Source organism: Arvicola amphibius, chromosome 11 (genome assembly GCF_903992535.2).
Source record: "Arvicola amphibius chromosome 11, mArvAmp1.2, whole genome shotgun sequence".
NCBI lineage: Eukaryota > Metazoa > Chordata > Mammalia > Rodentia > Cricetidae > Arvicola > Arvicola amphibius.
The window spans coordinates 96,268,782-96,286,456 of record NC_052057.2 but is presented as its reverse complement, the minus strand read 5'-3'; the positions used below and the strand labels follow the sequence as shown (position 1 = coordinate 96,286,456).

The 17,675-nt window shown below is 40.6% G+C and overlaps 1 protein-coding gene across 1 annotated transcript in view; it reads right to left on the bottom strand.

Moving 5' to 3' along the window:
* Nucleotides 1–17,675, bottom strand: part of Reck (reversion inducing cysteine rich protein with kazal motifs) — a 65,227-nt gene that overhangs the window by 30,269 nt on the left and 17,283 nt on the right. Inside the window, exons 4-8 of the mRNA XM_038347585.1 lie at nucleotides 17,481–17,517; nucleotides 15,482–15,567; nucleotides 13,820–13,867; nucleotides 2,447–2,480; nucleotides 1,074–1,271 (exon numbers count right to left, since the gene is read on the bottom strand). Coding sequence (XP_038203513.1) covers nucleotides 1,074–1,271; nucleotides 2,447–2,480; nucleotides 13,820–13,867; nucleotides 15,482–15,567; nucleotides 17,481–17,517 — 403 coding nt within the window. The remainder of the gene's footprint in view (nucleotides 1–1,073; nucleotides 1,272–2,446; nucleotides 2,481–13,819; nucleotides 13,868–15,481; nucleotides 15,568–17,480; nucleotides 17,518–17,675) is intronic.

Sequence of the window (17,675 nt, the reverse complement as noted above, 5' to 3'; positions counted from 1 at the left end):
GATTCTGATTTCAATTAGGACCAAACAAGGCACACTGCTTTCAAGATTATAAAAGAGTCTTACAATATTCCAGTATAAAGCAAGACACTAGCATGTGGCTTATAAATTGATCTTTCGTCAGTTCTTTAAAATCTGATCACCTCTAGATGAGCAGAATGGATTAAAGGATATACAAAGTAGGTGTTTTGAAGACATAGAACAGGCTCATTAGGAGGCCTTGATTTTTCAAAAATATCATTCTCTTATTTTTAATATTTTTATTATTAAAGTAAGAAATTTTCATTAATAAAAGTTCCAGCATCACAGAAATACACAGTGTGGAACAATTGAGTACAACTACTATACTTTTAGTTCTGAAACTTGCTTTGTGTTCTTTTTTTGTTTGATGTTGTTTTGTTTTGTTGAGACAGGGTTTCTCTATAGCTTTAGAGCCTGTCCTGGAACTAGCTCTTGTAGACCAGGCTGGCCTCGAACTCACAGAGATCTGCCTGCCTCTGCCTCCGGAGTTCTTGGATTAAAGGCGTGTGCCACCACCGCCCGGCCATTGCTGTGTTTCTTAACACACCTTAGACTTTCTGTATAAACAACCTCCCCTTGGTTGGTTGTGAAGTCTAGAGAAATACTACTGCATCGAAATAAAATGAACGGCCTACTGACGCATATTGGGGTCACTTCTAATTTTTTCTTATATACACTATATATATGTACAGCCTATTATTTATTTAGTTGCAAATTTGTGTAAGTTTTCGTGCATATATGACAAGATGGAATTTCCAGTCAAAGGTATTATCTGATAGTCTAACGCTGATGATCTGCTTCCCATCAAAATATCCATACCTGTCTTCAAAACAGAATTTCCTTTCCTCATGGTCTCCACATTCCCTTCTTTCTTGGTACCTTATAGCTGTGAAAATTACTCAGTTGTACATCCAGACTGTTAACCCAAACACCAAAGGCATGTAGGTGTTTCCCAAGTGAACTAGAGCACAGAACCCTACATCAATGCATCAAGTTTTGAGTGGATCATTTTATCAAAGATTGAGATGAGAAAAAAATCCATCCCTTTTACTTACTATCTGTTGGGTTTCTCATGGGATAAGACTGGGTGTAATTGTTCACGCAGTGGATCAACTGTGGACTAACAGAGGCACAATAATTTTCCACGGCTTTGATCTGAGATGGACCAGGAGAAGAGTCTGTTCGGAAAATGGCTTGACAGAATTCTCGGCAGTTTGTGTGATGACCTGCGTAACTGCAGCACACTGAGCCCACTATGGAAAGAGAGATGACACTGAGATACAAGCAACTTTTTGTTAGTGCGAACTCAGCCCCAGTGATCAGCAGTACACCTTTCTGTACGCAAGAAGGAAAGCCGTGCCGGAGATGATAAACACTCGATAAACACGAGGAGAAGCACTGCCATGGGCTCACTGATCCATGACTGATCTATGACCAATCTATGATAGTCACTGTTCATGACTGAGACTATCTAGTCAACTAGATCCCTGTGAGTAGTAGCACAGGCCTGTAGCGGGGCAGATGCACATTTAAGTGTTTCTGGCTGTAATGACAATCTGGGAGCACACACTGGCATTTAATGCACGTCAGAGCTGCTAATGTACGCCAAAGCCCCTGGAAGTGTCACATAACGAAAGCTGCTTCCCAGAATGTCCAGAGTGCCCATGCTGAGCGCATGGGACAACCTCTTTCCCACTGCACTTGTGGAGATTTGCAGACAGGGCAAAACCAAACAAAGAAAACAAAATCACAGTGCCTCACATTTATAAAATAGGATCAGCAAAAACTAAGAGATAGCAAGGTAAGTTAATAAAATTAACAAATATATACTTTGAAACTGAAATCTCAAATTTTCTTTTTTTGAGTATAATAAAGGTTTTTTTTTTTAAAGCTGGACCAAGTGTATTAGAGAGGGGTGTGTGTGTGTGTGTATGCGCACGCATGTGTGGTAGTCATTTTTTTATTGATTTTTAGTGGGCTCTACATTTTTCTCTGCTCCCCTCCCTGCCTCTCCCCTCCCCCAAAGTCCCCATGCTCCCAATTTACTCAGGAGATCTTGTCTTTTTCTACTTCCCATGTAGATTGGATCTATGTATGTCTCTCTTAGGATCCTCATTGCTGTCTAAGGTCTCTGGGATTGTGGAAATCTCAAAATTTTCTACACAGCTTGAATATTTGCAAGAATATTCCTATACTGTCATCCTTCATTTCTCAAGGGATACAATCTGTCTCAAAGTCAGAACAAGGTTGTTTGAAGGCAAGTAACTGCGTTTTATATTTGGAAAATAAATAAAAGCACAGATCTATCATCGCACGGCACTTAGGAAATGGGGGCACCCTGAACTGAGCAATCAGTTCTGACTGCTAACCATGTCTGTAAAGTGTCTTGCTCTCTGGACTGCTTGTACAATCTCGGACATATACTTACTTTCATTTCTGCTAATGCAACTGAAAAGAGCATTCTGTAAATTAAAGAAAAACAAACAAATTAACAAACAGAATTTCTAATTTTATTCCACTTCAGAATTCTATGGAAATCAGGATATCATTCTTTTCTAAGTCCAAGGCTGAAACACAGATGCTACAAAATGACTTTCTGGTTAAGAGAGGAACCATCACCTAACACGTGGTGGGGAACAATCTGAGCTATAGACTAACATTTGACAAGCAAAGAAAGCTTAAGTGAGATGCATTAATATGTGAAGGTGGATGTGTGGAGGGAATTACAGTGTATTAATTTCAATTTTTTATTGTATAATATGAAATAGTCTCTAGAAAGTAACATAATAAAGGATGCTCAGAGACATACATTATTTCCTGTAACCACTACATTTTAGAGTTGGTGTGACCTCAGACATTACCTCTAATTGTTCTCAAACCTGACTGTGCAGTGGAACCACCCAAACTTCCCGGCCCACCCGATGACAGAATCTACATTTTACACAGTTTCAGAGATAGTTTTCATTTAGTGTTCTTGTAACCAGAGTCTGGGAAACTCCCTAGCTTTCTCCAGAGGGAAAGCACCCCCTTGGCGGAGGGAGGCTACTGCACTAGACCATGGAAGTTGTCAAAAGCAGAGCCTGAGGTCAGAATTAATGTTTCTAGAAGGCTTACATTGTTGTTCAGAAAGACCCACCCTGTATTAAGTCATTGCTTAAAAAATAAGAGAAACAAAAGAAAACTCCTTGTCCAAAAACCATTTGGATATTCAGGGCTTGTTAGCTATGAGTTAGTATCATTCATAACTGGAAGAGAAAGACTAACATAAATGATTACCCAAAAAATAATGAAGGGAAATCAGATGTACCCTTACTGTCAAATCCAGCTAAGTGACTGGGCCTTAGCTAGGCACGGTGGCATTTGTTTATAACTTCAGCACTTGGAAGACTGAGGCAGGAGGATCTCGAGTCCAATGCCAGCCTGAGCTATACAGTGAGCTTTGAGAACCATGAGAGAGGCCAGGTGTGATGTGCAGGCCTTTAATTCCAGCATTTTGGAGGCAAAGGGAGGTAGATCTCTGTGAGTTCGAGGCCAGGCTGGTCTTCTACAAAGCAAGTTCCAGGACAGTCAGACCTGTTACAAAGAGAAACCCTGTCTTGGGGGGGAAAAAAGAAAGAAAAAAGAAAAAAAATGTGTGTATGTGTGTGGGGGGGACATGATAAACAAGTAAAAAAGACCAGCGTTACCAATATTGGAAATGTAGCCTCAAAGATTTTCTAGGCCTGTGACCCAGAGGTGGAGAGGCTTATGGGAGGCTTGTCACTAGTGTGAAGTCAGCCTGAACTACAGAATGAGTTTCAGGTCATTCTGGGCTACAGTGTTAAGACTATGTTCAAGGGGCCAAAAGACAAAAGGTCTACCTTCATTGCTGGTGAGGCTGCAATATATTCACTTTCTCTGCCTCAAACTATCCTATTGTAGGAATAAGCCACAGTGGAGCTCTTCCTTTAAAGAAAAAGTAAGTAGGCTAAAAATCAACAAAGCCCAGGCCTTTGTGGGATAATGAACTCCTCCAGCACGAGTTATTTCTGCTAGAGCTGGTAGACTACTACAGAGAGCAGAAAAGTAAATTCGTTCTCGGTGTTCTGCAGTAAGCCTGCTTACATCTCTCTTCACCGTGCTCCTGGGTTACCGTGACCCATCTCAGAGAACCCTGGAGCTCACCACTTTAATGAACATGTACAAAGTAATCAAAATCAACATGAAAAAGTAGTCTGTAGAGAAATAGCTCTTCTCAGGGGTGAGTTTGCCTCCTTGGGAGGACTTGATGCCTGGACTAGTATTCTGTTATTGAAAGTGGGGTGGGCATTAATTAGCATCTAGTGAGTAGAGGCCACAAACGTTGCTAGTACAGACCAGGTGTCAATGTCAACCACACCAACTCTCAGAACTCTGCCTTAAGGCTTACTAATTTGTTCAAGCTAGGCTTTTATTTTTATTTTTGGTATTTTAAGACAGGGTTTCTCTGTGTAGTAGCTCTGTCCTGGAACTCACTCGTAGGCAGGCCTTGAACTCATAGAGACCCACCTGCTTCTGCCTCCCGAGTGCTGGGATTAAAGGCATGTGCCACTACCGCCTGGCTCAAGCTAGATTTTTAAAATTTGACCTTATAAGTAAGAAAAACATATCACTTCAAGGTCAGTCTTGTGATCGCTTAGCCCAAGAGAAGGGCACTAAAAGAAATAAAGCCTCAAGTATCAGAGGTCATTTAATTCAAGGTCTCTATTTGACTGCAGCCACAGACTGAGAACAGAAAAGAAAGACAGCTGCAGAGTCCACTTTCCCCGCTTGGCAAACAATGGCATGCATACTAAGTCTTGCCTGCCACTTGTTTATAAAGCTTTACTGAGGCGCAGTCACAGCCATTTGCTTATGTATCTTACATGGCTATGCTATGCCATCCATGCTATGACGGTAGAGTAGAGTAGACAAAGACCATATCTTCTGCTAGTCTAAAGTGGACAATAAATGGGCCCTTTGCAGAGAGTTTGCAAACTGCTAAAGAAAAACGGACAAAACTGTCTTCCTTGATGTCATGTGCAGAGTACAGGGATGTTCCCCAGACAGCTATCATTTCTCTTCATGTTCAATGCTAGACCTTTCATACAAAGGGTTTCCTGAATATGTTGAATGAAAACTTGATATTTTACACAGAAGCACCATTAATGCTAATAAATACTATTTCTTTTCTTTTTTTTTAGATTTATTTATTATGTATACAGTGTTCTGTCTGCATGTATGCCAGCAGGCCAGAAGAGGGCACCAGATCTCATTACAGATGGTTGTGAGCCACCATGTGGAACCTCTGAGCCATCTCTCCAGACCCAATATATACTACTTCTACATCTTTATTCATTCTGTGGTTTAAAAATATGTTCTGACTGGGACTATAGAGATGGCTCGGTGGTTAAGAGCATTGGCTGTTATTTCCGAGGGCCTAGTTTCAATTCCCAGCACCCACATGGCAGCTCACAACTGTCTGTAACTCCAGTTCAGAGAATTTGGCACCCTCACACAGATATTCATGCAGGCAAAACACCAATGCACATAAAACAAATAAATAAACCATTTAAAAATTATTCATGTATCACTTTAGAGATGTAGATGAACTCATCAGACTTCCGCTATGCCCATTTTGATTTTACAGACTTACAATATTTGACTTAGATAAAAGATTCCTGCATTTGTTGTAAATAATTCTTTATCCTTTTTTAAGTCAGGCTCTCCTCAAACTCCCATTCCTTCTCCCTCAAGTTTCCAGGTGCAGGGATTACAGGGTATCGCCATGCCTGATTATCAGTAACTCTTTTAGCTGCTTGAGCTATTGCTAATTATTAATAGGTCTTAAGACACTTCTAGGAGTTATAGCATCAGCTCATTTTTTTGGGTGGGGGGTTCGAGACAGGGTTTTCTGTGTAGTTTTGGTGCCTGTCCTGGAACTAGCTCTTGTAGACCAGGCTGGCCTCAAACTCACAGAGATCCACCTGCCTCTCTGCCTCCCAAGTGCTGGGATTAAAGGCCTTGCACCACCACCTCCCGGCTTCATTTTTTAAATCATTCTTTCTGGTGTTTTAGCTAATCCATTAAGTCTTTTAAATGTCTGACCGCCATCTGGTGGCAAGAGCAGGAAGTAAGTGTTTCCATTAACTAGTGTGGAGCCCTTTCTGTGACCATACCATGGTACCTCCACTGGACTCGCCATCTTACTTAAGAGCAGATAAAAACTACAGTGGTACTGAAGAGAGGGTGTACCACCACCTCAGAAACCCAAGGAACGAGTCAGAATACTGGGACTGACAGGGTGACCATTTCAATAATAAAACCCTATCTAAGAAAGCACTGCTATCCCGTGCTGGTGGCAACAACTTTGGACGCATGGTAGGTAGTTTTACCTGCTGTGAAGCCTTTCTCCTTAGGCTGGCGATGGGCTCCCCCTCCAGGTCCCAGGGTGTCTCCAGCATGTTTCTAGCAGTGTTTCTGTTGACTCTGTTCTAAGCCTATGTGGGTTTCTCCTCTCACATGCGAGACCACAATCTCTTGGCAGACAGTGGCTCGATCACTGAGGAAGTTCCTTACACACACTGATGTATTAGCTCAGTGTGCATCCTCAGCCCAGTGGGTGTTAAGTAAATAAACGAGAGACAGACACAAAGACAACTGCAGAGCTCTGCTCCAGGAAGCCAGAGTTCAGTATTCACTAAGATATTCTTAGGAGACAAATCTTTTCTTTAATGGCCTCCAAAGGGAAGTCATACCTTTATTACTTACTTGTTTTTTGAGATAGGGTCTCTCTACATATCCCTAGCTGTCTTGGAACTCACTAGATAGATCAGGGAGCCTCAGACTTATAGAGCTTTGTCTGCCATTGCCTCCCAAGTCCTGGGATTAAAGGCATATAACACCACACCTGGCAGGAGACAAATCTTCGGGGTTTAATAGCCAGTGAACCATGGGAGATGTTGAGAAAGAGGAAAGGGTAGACAAGTCTGCTGGCTTTTAGTGGGTTACATCTGGGAAGACTCAGTAACTCAGCGAGAAGTGTAAGAAAGATAACAAGTGTCTGTTCTGGAGTGTGTGTGTGTACATGTGTGCACGTGTGTACATGTGCTATTTTATGGGAGTAAGGAGAGAGAAGGAGGGTAGTGAATACCAGAAAATCAATAATTTTGTTGGTCAGGTGCGGTGGTGCATGTCTTTAATGGATCTCTGTTAGTTTGAGGCCAGCATGGTCTACATAGCAAGTTCCAGGCCAGCCAGGGCTACACAGTGAGATCTTGTCTTAAAAAGAAAGTTAGCAGAGAAGATTCTGGAACCATCATTGAATAGGGGTAATTAAAGCTATGGGGCCTGGGCTTGGGAAGCGGCTCAGTGGTAGAGTGTGATAGCCTAGGTTCAACTCCCAGTGCCACAAAACAAATGAGGAAAAACTATGAGGGGATGAGCCACCAGTGGAAGACCACTTAAGACGCACGAGAGCACAGGTTAGTCTGACTGGATCAGGCCCTTGGAGATACGCTTACTCAGCTAAGGTAGGGATTGGAAAGAAAATGAACCAGCAACAAGGAGACTAAATAGGAGTTGCTCCCCTCTTGGGACAATACTAAATGACAGAGCAGACGGACACACAAGTGCAACCCTAGCAAGTCTCACTACTGTAAGCCAGTACTGCAGGACCTAACGGTTTCGCTCTTTTTGGAGCTCATCAGCTGCAGGTAACGGCTCAGGCCTGATATTTATACCTATGCTGAGATTCACCATTCCTAAAGCTTCCTGTCATAACCTGCTATCTCCTACACCCCAACCACTCCTGGCATTTCCTCAGCATTAACTAACACACACATTCTAGTTAGGTCCTTAAGGCTTCATGAAGGCTAAATACCACCTGATCTTTTTGTATGTGTAGGAGCAAGCATACATGAGCTAGGATGGAACCAAAGGCTCCTGAGCCACATCTCCAGCCTGTTATTTTGTTCAAATAGTTAAAAGCTGAGTGGGCGAGGGACAGCACAGCTGTCCAAAGCTCAGGCTGTGACCTGCCACAGCAGACCCACTGCAGCAGACGGCCATGCCACCACAGCTTAGGGATCCTCCAGCGGGTGAGAACCCCGTTCCTTTATGGCTCTAACACAATGTTATTTCAGGTGTAGCACTGTATGCCACGAGCCTTTTCATGACCTGTCCCATACTTCCAAGTGGCTCAAGGACCATGCTTGTGAAAAAAACCAGGAGAATCTGAGAAAACTCTGTGTGTGTGTGTGTGTGTGCACGCGCGCGCGTTGGTTTTGCTTGTTTTTGTTTCTATTTTTATCAAGGCGCGGTTTCTCTGTGTAGCCCTGGCTGTCCTGGAACTCTCTCTGTAGACCAGGCTGTGATTCTGAGGGAATAATCAAGTTAAAGGTTGGTTTTGGGAGCTCCTAGAACAAAGCTTGGTGATCTCACTCAAACATACGTAACTCTTAAAAAAGTGTTATCTAAGTTTTTTTTGTTTTGTTTTGTTTACAATTACTTATTTGTATGTGTGTTTGTATGTATATATGCATGTGTGTGAGTGCATACCATAGCATGAGTGTAGAGGCCAGAGGTCAAGTTAGAGAAGCAGGTTTTCTTTCTACCATTTGTATTCTGTGGGTGGCACTCAGGTAGTCGTGCTTACCAGCAAGCACCTCTTTCCCCACTGAGTCACTTTCCCAGCCCAGACGTTCTTTAAGCACCAAAAGAGGGATTCTTTTCAGGTACTTTTTCAGGGAGTGATCAAATGAGAAAAGATCATCAGTCAGATTTTTCACTCTTAGCAGAAATTCAAAACAAAACAAAACAATACAAAGAACAAGAAAGAAAGAAAAGAAATTCCTAGGGCATGGTGATACACATCTCCAATTCCAGCACTTGGAGGCAAAGGGCAGAGGCAGGCATATCTCTATGAGTTGAGGCCAGCCTGGTCTACATATTGAATTCTAGACCAGGCAGTACTACACAGTGAGATCTTGTCTCAAAGGACAAACAAAAATTTTTAAGAAATCATTATTTTTTTCTGTGTGCATATGACGTGCATGTAATGTGTGTGTGCATATGTGTGCACGCATGCAGTGAGTAAATGAACAGTGCATGTAAGATGTGAGGACTACCTCTGGTGCTGATTCTCACCTTCCACCTTGTCTGAGACAGTTTTGGTGGTTCCTTACTTGCACACGTCAGGCTAGCTGGGAGTGAGATTCTGGAGATCCTCCTGTCTCCCACTTTGCCCTGGTAGTACTGAAATTACAGACATGCACGCTCTTGTGCTGCTTTACCTGTGTATTCAAATTCAGGTCCTCACGTTTGCACAAGCATTTTACTCACTCACCCGCCCTCCACGCCCACTGAATTTTCAATTAGCATAAAACAGATTTCACTGTGACAGTGTCGCACACACACATTCATACACATATATGTATATCTGTGTTATATGTGTGCATGTATTACTATAATTTGTTCTTACTTGTCCCCCTACTCAGTCAACCCACTCCCTCCTCTCGAACTATCATAATGTTGCATTATTTCCTGTAATCTTTTTGGATACACAGTTCTAGGTTGATAGCTATTTTCTTTCAGAACCATGTAAACATTGTCTTCTGGCTTCTTTTGTTGCTACTGAGACAATAGCAGTTGGCCATCTTTGAAAGAGAAGATTTTTGTTAATTTCTTATTGCAAGAGTTTTTTTTATGATATATGTGTATAATGTGTGGACTGGATCTCTTGTAGCCTGGGCTGGCTTAAACTCAATATTCAGCTGAGTATGACCTTTGAACTCGTGACCTTTCTCCTCTATCTCAGAAGTACTGGGATTGCAGAAGAACATCCCCCAGCTTCCATTTTATTTTTATTTCTTCAACTAAAATTTTATTAAATTCTTTTCCAATTCTATGTGCTCTGTATATTTTTAGGATTCTGTTTCTTAACCATATTAAATATCTGTATGGTCTGCATGTGATCATTTCTATAGCAGAAATGCCTTGAGGTCTGGCTGTTGTCTGATGACCTTATTTTCTAGTGAATTTTGTGACTTTTTTTAAACTGTGAGTTGCTTATTTCCCTTAGACTCTTATCTGCAGAGAGGATCTGTGTTACTTGTCTTGGGCATCTAAGAAAGAACTACCATTTTAGAATCATTTTCAATACATTCCCAGCTGGAGATTCCCTAAGCATTCACTTTACATGAGTGAGGCTTCAAACTCAAGCTATCAGTTTTCAAGAGAAAACACTGAGAGAAGGAGACAAACACTCCTGTCATCCTGTATTGCAAGTGTAGCCCCTTTGGAGCCAGATTTGTTGGTGAGAAAGGGAAGAGACCTCAAATGGGTTTTCCATCTTCAATTGGTTCCAAGTGCACGAGACTATAAAGCTATGAAAATTGACTCAGCACATGTTCAAGTCCTCAAAACCAACGTCTCCTCGGGGCCTCATTCTCTAGACCTGTGTCTACTGAGTGCATTTTACACCTGCAACACAGATCTAGATAATAAGTATGCCCTCTGTGGGAAGATAAGGACCTACATAGTACCTTCAAGCACAGGATGATAGTAAAAGTATTCCAGGACACTGGGCTTAAATGATTAGGTAATTATTCTACATCCTTGGACATTGTCGTCTATATCCAACCCATCATGACAAACCCTATTAACGATTCTTCATTTAAATCTTTGAATTCCTTCCCTCTACCCTTCTTTAAAGTGTTGATTCTTTAAAAAGTAGTTGCTTTTATATAGGTAAACAGAATCCTTACTATCCCTTTGGCAATGGAATATAATAGACTCTTTACAACTATAAAAAGTTCCTTTGTCTGTGTATTGTGCACACACAGTTGACTCACAGAATTCTTACTGCTCAGCACTCTAATGACATAAACTACCTCTATTATAGGATCCCCCCCACACACACACCACACATACCTTTTTATTTAAAACTTGGCAGGTTATGGTGACAGATGCCTTTAATCCCAGCACTTGGGAGGTAGAGGCAGGTGGATCTCTGTTAGTTTGAAGTCAGCCTGGCCTACAGAATGAGTTCCAGGACAGCCAGGGCTACATAGCAAGACTGTCAAGGTTTGTCCTTCTCTTTGCCCCTTTCATGAGCCACGTGCATTTTTTTCCTAGCATGCCTTTGGTCCACAGTCTTATTAACCAACCACACCAACTCATCACTCTGTTTTGCAAAGTTTTTCCTGGAACTCCCAAAATACTGGCTCTACTTATGATGTCCTAAGTCCTCATGCATACAGTATATATTTAAAATAGTAGTTTTAGGCTTATTTATCATAATTTAGATGTATAAGTTTATGCATGTATTGTACTACTGTATGCCTTATGCCTGGAAAGGCCAGAAGAGGGCATCAGGGAGAGTTATGTATGGCCCTGTGGGTGTTGGGAATTGAACCCAAATCCTCTGAAAAAGTAGGAAGTGCTCTAAACTGTTGACATATCTTTCTAGCCCCAATACATATTTTAATTAATCTGACTTAATTAGATAAACTCCTTTATTAAAGAAGTTAAGCTATAAACATCTTAACTAAAACTTTGTTTTGTTTTGAGATAGGTTCTCACTATGTGTCTCTGGCTGGCTTGGAACTCACCGAGATTCATGTCTCCGTCTCCAGAGTGCCGGGATCAAAGGTGTGTACCACCATGCTCAGCTAGGTTTGGGGTTTGTTTTTAAAGATTTACTTTATGTAAATGAGTGCTCTATTGACTTTAGATCCCAGGATAGATGGTTGTGAGCCACCACGTGGTTGCTGAAAATTGAACTCAGGACCTCTGGAAGAGTAAGTAGCCAGTGCTCTTAACTGTGGAGTTATCTCCCCAGTTCCCTTAGCTAGGTTTTTAACTTAGGTCTGACTCTGAAGTCTGTGCTTTTTCTAGTTAGATAAATCTGCCTTTCAAAATTTCATTAATATTGCTGATGTTCATTAGAAACCAGGCTATAAAATCTGATGTAACAATGCTCCATATTTAGTTGGATTATCTTAGGTTGTTTTGAATAAAACAGAATCTTAAGTGGCAATATAGTCTTTATTTATTAAAGTAAATTTCCTAGGAAATTTCCTTAGAGGAACCAGGAACAGTTTTCCAGTAAAGATAACAAGATCTTCTGAGTGTAATCGCTGACTCTAAATCTCTACTCAAACCACCTAAGATCTGTCCTTCAGGGTAAATGTGGCACCTAAAACCACAACATGTAGGGATTCATCTTACAACCACCCTAAAGCTAAGGAAAAGACATTAAAGGCCCAATTTATAATTTTTTTCTGATGTTAACAGAGAACCAGCAAGATAAATAGACTATATTATGCCAAATTTACCCAATTCACCTTAGAGCTGTTCACAGATGGTCCTACGGCTAGACTAGACTTCAGCTGGGATTTGCTTTGGGTATAAAATGCAGAACCAGCTTCCTGAATTAAAGTTCTGCTGCCTCTCATTATTTCTAAATAACATGTAGGAAATCAAACGGAGTTTTGAATTATGTTGAATAATATAACTGTAATACAGAAATAAGGAAGAAACACATCCTATTGACTTTTGAAAAATAGTTGCTGAATTAATTCTACACCAGATAAAGAGAGGCAGGCAGGGAAGCAATCTGCTCTTGTCTCTACCGCAGCGCAGTGTTTCTCTCTCTTACCTTTCCTGTCTCGGCCTTCATCAACACACTGCAGACTTCCTAGGGCAGTGCAGAAATCCAGACAAGAGAAGGAAGCACACTAAAGTAATGGAGGACAGGCTACAGGAGATGGACAGTGTCAGACAGCATGTGGAAGAAAAGAAGGGATTGTCACAGTTAGCCACTTAGTCAAGAGAAACCCAAAATGGTCATTTCAAAGGTAGAGGTAAGAAAAACATTTAAAGAGACTCTTTACTTTTTTATAGCAGGCCTTTTTTTTTTTTCCAAAAAGAACAGAGGGAAGCTGAAGTTAACTTGAAACTTGTCTTCTGAGACCAGATGTAACTTAGCCAACAGAACAAAGGGACAAAGGATAAATCAGACTCTGCAGTCTAAAAATGTTAATGAAGAGGTATAATTACAGACTCCAAGAAAAGAAAAAAATAACCAGAACTTTAATATAGAAGCAGCCAGGAATCACTGTTTCTCCCAGTACACAGATGTTAATGGGCTCCCAACTGTCCAGATAGTAATGTGACCAATGAGACGTGCATTTAAGTCTCTTAATTACATGACTGTACACTCTGAAAAGTGATACAAGTGTCACACTTGATGATGGGGTTCCAGAATATGGGCACCCAAAGGAGTTTCGCACATGTGCACGAGGCAAACTGCCTCCGCTGCTCCCACTCCACCATTTGCCCACTGGGAACACAGTGCTGGAAACCCATCCCGGAGACAAGGGTTTCAGATCTGCAACATTTCCTCAGCACGGGTGTTGAAGTGTGAAGCACTCATCTTAGCTTTTCTTAGTTTGATTTTCTTAGTTTACATTTCTTCTTGATATGCAATTTATAAAAATGGACACCAAGATAAGAAAATATTACAGATGGAATCTCTGAATGAGAGATTTAAAGAATTTCTTTAAAATTAATACTTAATTTCAACAAACCTCAAAGTCAAAACACTTTAGAGAGTAAAAGATGTTTTTTTTTGTTTTTTGTTTTTTGTTTGTTTTTTTTTTTTTTTTACCAAGGCTAAAATTTCTGCTAAGTTAGAATGCAATTTGTTTAAAAATAAATAATTTTTTAAAAATTTAAGTGATTTTGTCAGTTCTGAGAACACTGGAATAGTCTATCCAAATTTGACAAATAAGACACATACCTCATATTCTTTTCTGCAAACTTTGGAAATATCATTCTTTGACGATGCCTAAAAGCAAACAAAAATCTTCATTAACTTACTATGTATGCTATTTATTTTGTATAGGACAAAAAAACACAAAGTGTATGCTAATTGTTGGTATAATATTCTTTATTCATCAAAGAAAACCTTATACTCAAATATTTGGAAGTTCCTAGAATACAAATCTTACGCAATGTTTTAAAACAAATAGCACCCCATGAGTTGCTCAATATGCAGAGCTCCAGCCTAAGCTCTATGGTTTCAATCTCACATAACAACATGGTTCTTTTGTTATTTTGGAAACTACACAACTTTGAAGGAAATATAAATCAGAGGCCTTTTAAAAAGCTGAATTCCAATGCTAGTGAATTTCCTTGTGAAGCTCTGCCAGGGCATTTACATTTTGCTTTTTCTTTAACCCTTCATATTCAACATTTTATACTATCCTGAGCCAATTTCCTCAGAAAAGCACCCCATATAATGGAGAACGCAGCTGAAGAAGCACATAGCACAAAACAGCAGTGAATCAGTCACTCCTCCAGTTCCTTCTCAACAGTGTATGAAGAAGGCACTATCTACCCTCTCGAGCTTAGACAGCTTTGTGTATAAAAGTGAAGGTGAGGGTATGCTGGCTCACTCCGATAGCCCTAGCACTCGGGCGGCAGAGGCAGAAGAACTGCTATAACCTGGGACCTGTCTGATCTACACCGGAGCTACAGACCAGCCAGGGCCACACAAAGACCCCTCCACAAAAACAACAAACAAGAACTTCAACAACAGAAGGGAAAGTAACACTGGCATCTCACAAAGCCTAGAGCAAGCTCCAGCTATGTTTACAGGTCAGTTTAAATAACCATTTAAACAGCTAGCATCCCAGTTAGGGCTAAACTACCGCTTGGAGTAGAGAAGCCAGGAAACCAATATTACTAAATCTGAGAAGCTCCTAAAAAACATGCAGTGAACTCAGGAGCCTCCCTGAATTTGTAGCAGAGATACGCCTATCAAAGAGAGGCCAAAGCTTACTAGAGGAGTCATGTGTCTCCAGAGCAGAGAAAGGGTAGGGACACATGCTCAGCATAGAGCCATGATGAAATAAAGAAGGGAAGAGGAGCACAAAATAAACTACTGCCACTGCTTTCATCTAACAGTGCCCTGGCTTCACATGACCATTTGGAGTTGCAGTGACTCAGCAAAGGACAAAATGAGTTGGTCCCAATAAACTCTTCTGTGTGTGGCAGAGAAATGAAAGAAAGGAAAACGGAGCTGGATAGATGGCTTTTAGTGGCTAAGAGCACTGGCTCAATTCCTAGCACCCACACATTGGTTCACAACTATCCATAACTGCAATTCCAGGGGATCTGATGCCTCCTCTGACCTCCAGATGCACAAGGTACACATGTGGTACACAGGCATACAGGCAGTCAGAACACCCATACACATAAATAAATAAATTTAAGAAAAGACAGGAAAAGACTAAGAGAAGGTTGAGGATTATACATGCAGTGGCCGCAATTGAGACATAAGCCTAATGCTAAGTGTGCAGCTTCTGCAGGTCACCTCTCCAAAGCTGCAAAGTAGACAAGGCAGCTAAAACTCAAACTGTACTCCATGGTGCTTAAGAGCCTGATTGTCAGGTGTTACCTGCTTGCATGCCTGTCGACACTCCAAGCCAATAGCCAGTTCACAGCAGCCTAAGCCAACCCAGCCATCAGACTTCTTAAACACACCTGAAAAACAAAATGTTCAAGTGTTTTGGTCTAAGTATCAATGAAGACAAATAGTATACAAAACTAATGAATATTATTACAAGACAAGGTGAATGTCCATGAGGAAACTAGTTCAGACATCAGGTTATGTACCTCCTCTGGTCCTAATTCCCAGTGATGTCAGTTTCTTTGGGGTACCACACTACATGACTATTAGGCCCTTTGGTTTTATCCCCTTTTGTTTGCCCTGAGCTTGGTCATTCTCAATTCTGGGTAAACAGCATGTCTATGAGAGGACGTGCAAAGTAAGGAAAGCCAGGGAGAAAGGCCTTTTCCTTATTTCATACCGTGAATCACATACAAATATTGATACGATTTAAGCAAATAGCCAAAAAATGAGCATGTGCATCTTTTGTGTTAAAATATTAAATACGTAGAATAGCATAAACTGATTATCTTATTAAACTGATACACAGAAAACATGCAGGATCAATTTCTACGAGCCACTCCTGGCTTTGATGGGCACACCTAATCTTTCAAAATGGCTGCATTATTTTGGTTTAGTTCGCTTCCTGGTATTCAGACACTCTCACTCTTAGACTGGTGAACAGAATCTACATGGATCATAAGCTATGCAAGCTGTTATTCATAATGCAGTACATTGCTATCCCCAAACACCCAACAACCTCAGAAAATAAAATTATTCAACAAGCTCTTTTGTTATTGACTCTCTACTATATACAAGCTACTCCATTACATGGAATACGAAATTACAAAAAAATAGATAAAATATACAAGAAGCAGCTCATTGTGGAGACTGTAGTTTGGGCTGAACAGAAGTGCACTGCTCAGTTTGTTTGCAATGCAAACTTCTGAGAATACTAAGAAACTCTTTCAAGGTAAGAACACAGGGCATATTCCTGTTTCCTAAGCATTGGCTTTAACCAGGGCTGGAAAATGAGCTTCAATTCCAGAAGACCAGGAATGTCAGGCTACAGAATTTAGGCCTTATTGCAATGGAAGCAGAAATCCCTGAGTTATTCTTTCTGAAGGAGATGAGAAAGACAGAAATAATGTGCTGAAACATTAAACATAAATAATAAATATTAATTATTACTATACATTATTCTATACCAAGAATGTAGTAACAAAGACTTGAACTAGAAATAAAAGAGACAGATACAAGATTTTGCAAAAGGTGTATTAATGGGACTAGAAAGAAAAAGCAATCAAAGGTAATTTTCAGGTTTCCGGGCTAGTTATCTTTCCAGCTAACTTTGGTTTTGTATTTCAGATGTTACCTGAATGCTGAGATCCAGGCCACAGTGCCAATTAATCACAAACGGTCAATTCCCTTCCTACGGCCGACTAGTTAACAACTTAGCTGCCCAATGTGGAGAGAGGAGGGGAAGTTCCACATACTAGAGCAGCCATAGTCCCTACAGCAGGGAAGAGGGAGCAGGGGAGAGAGCCTAAGGTCTAAAGCCAAGGTGACATTACAAGGAGGTAGCAGTCAGTAAGATCACATGTTATAGGAAACTCAGAGTACAAATGTTGTAGAATATTATTTAACTATATAGAGATGTGTTACATTTGGTTCTGCTACAGAATATGACTGTAAGTCTGTAAAGGTGTGTTACATTTGTTTGTGCTGCACTTGTCTAACTATGAAAAGATGTGCTGCTGTTTCACCTTGCCACAAGGCAGAAGCGAGAGACCCACCCCAACAAGGCAAAAAGGAGTACCAGCTCCTAAAAAGTCGGCCCCTGAACACACAGGTGCCATGGTGTGCATGTGTCCATGTATACATGTACATGCACATGCACACATACTCATACAATGCAATAATAAATAAATCATTTTTAAAGTCCTATATACAAGTCAGATTTAGGACTATGGTTCAGATTTTACATTAATAAAATTAATTTACTTACCTGGCAAAGATGAATTCATACAACTCCAAATTTCAACCTGAAATTGTAATCACCAAAATGCTTTTATGCAAATAACTAGCTTCTATACATGATAATCTCTACAGAAATTATGCACAGTTAAATTGGATTATGGATGAAACCATATAGTCATAGGGCTAACTCCATATTTAAAAAAATAAAAATAAAAGCTGGGCC